The sequence below is a fragment of the Vigna unguiculata genome, chromosome 9, assembly GCF_004118075.2.
Source record: "Vigna unguiculata cultivar IT97K-499-35 chromosome 9, ASM411807v1, whole genome shotgun sequence".
NCBI classification, from domain to species: Eukaryota; Viridiplantae; Streptophyta; class Magnoliopsida; order Fabales; family Fabaceae; genus Vigna; species Vigna unguiculata.
In genome coordinates this window covers 20,312,707-20,314,455 of record NC_040287.1, presented here as the reverse complement: position 1 = coordinate 20,314,455, position 1,749 = coordinate 20,312,707, and the positions used below count along the sequence as shown (strand labels likewise).

Sequence of the window (1,749 nt, the reverse complement as noted above, 5' to 3'; positions counted from 1 at the left end):
TCAATTCCGTATTCGTTGTGAGACGACTCAGGGTTATCTTAACCCTAACTAGTTTGTTCACTACTAATTTGGCAATACTGAAGTTGCTAAAGTTAAGTAGTGATAATTTGATCGCCTAACGACAGCGATATCATCGAGCCTAACCAAGTGATTTTCTGTGTGCCAGTGAACTATGGCACCTCCTCGTAGGACTCCGCAATCATCCTAGGGTGACGTACCCGATATCGCCAGGGCAATAGAGGCGATGGTAGCTGCTATGACGCAGCAAAGCACGACCATGATGCAACAGCATGAGGCATCAATGTAGCGACAGGCGGCGTCGCTTGAGCAACAACAGATTGTGATGCAGCAGATGGAGGCTGCACGAGTGGTTGTCGAGGATGCACATAGGCAACATATGGAGGCCCTCCGCCAGCTGGAAGAGAACAGGGCGGTAGCCCCTGTGTTTGGTCTTGAGCCACAACCTATACTCAGGGAGTGGAGCCTGGAGGACTTCCTAAAACACCACCCAGTAAAGTTTAATGGGAAGGTTAGCCCTGACGCAGCAGACCAATGGCTGAAGGATCTGGAGAGGATCTTTGATGCAAAAACATGCCTAGTAGAGAGCAGGTTGGCTTTCACGGTATACATGCTCACTAGAAAGGCTGAGCATTGGTGGATCAGTACAAAATCCATCATGGAGGAGAGAGGCGAGCTGGTGACGTGGGAGGCCTTTAGGGGGAAGATCCTCTCAGAATATTTCCCAGACAGCGTTCGATATGCCAAGGAGGTGGAATTCCTCCAACTGACCAAGGGAGGGAAGACAGTGACAAACTATGCTGAGAAGTTCAAGCACCTCAGCCGCTTCTATACTTTGCCTCTCGATGAAGAGTGGAGATGCCGAAAATTTGAGAACGACCTAAAGGGAGATATTCGCTTGATGGTGGCACCCTTGTCCATCAAGGATTTTGCTGCTTCGGTAGAGAAGGCCAGAGTAATGGAGAAGATGAAGAATGAGGTAGAGGGTCAGCGACCTCAGCAGCCTCAGAGGATTGGTGGACCATTTGGGTCCCAACCCAGACATGATGAGCGGAGAAGACCATATGACAGACCTCCGAATCAGCCTAAGGGGTCTAGGGGTTTTCCTCCCCAACAAGGTCGAGTATAGTGTTACATATATGGGGGCCCACATCTGAGGAGCGCCTGCCCACGCATGGAGGGTTACCGTAGATGCAACAACTGTGGCAAGGAGGGCCACTTTGGGAAGGATTGTCCCACCCTTGCTAGGGCAGCGACACGACCTCCAATTCAGGCTTCTCACCAGCACCAACGGAGAGATAGAGGCAACAGGCCTCAGGCGACCGGTAGGGTGTATGCTATGTCAGGAGCTGAGGCATCAGGTGCAGGTAACTTAGTTTTGGGTAGTTACATGATAGCTGGTACTTCTTGCTGTGTGTTGTATGATTCTGGAGCGACACACTCTTTTGTGTTAGATGCTTGTGTGAACCGTCTAGGTCTGTCGGTGTGTGAACTATAGTGTGAGCTGGTGGTATCTACTCCGACGTCAAGTTTGGTAAAGACGTCGTCCTTATGTGCTAGGTGTTCGGTTGAGGTGGAGGGACGCATGTACAAGGTGAATCTAATTTGTCTACCCCTATAGGAGTTAGAAGTCATCTTAGGGATGGATTGGCTCTTTGCCAATCGCATTTTCATAGACTGTCAAGAGAAGAGGCTACTTTTCCCCGACTCGGAGGAGCCGAAATTGATATC

General features: G+C 50.1%; 1 protein-coding gene across 1 annotated transcript; it reads left to right on the top strand.

Moving 5' to 3' along the window:
* The first annotated feature begins 352 nt into the window (after positions 1 to 352).
* Positions 353 to 1,147, top strand: LOC114163534. Its single transcript, XM_028047839.1, has 2 exons — positions 353 to 922; positions 986 to 1,147. Exons 1-2 carry the CDS (start codon positions 353 to 355, stop codon positions 1,145 to 1,147), a joined length of 732 nt encoding a protein of 243 aa, XP_027903640.1.
* The last annotated feature ends 602 nt before the right edge of the window (positions 1,148 to 1,749 follow it).

Bases quoted from the DNA above. Each gene is read 5' to 3' on its own strand.
- LOC114163534 (XM_028047839.1), top strand. From the start codon at position 353: ATGGAGGCTGCACGAGTGGTTGTCGAGGATGCACATAGGCAACATATG. The intron at 923-985 runs GTGGCACCCTTG...GTAATGGAGAAG, and splicing joins AGGGAGATATTCGCTTGATG to ATGAAGAATGAGGTAGAGGG.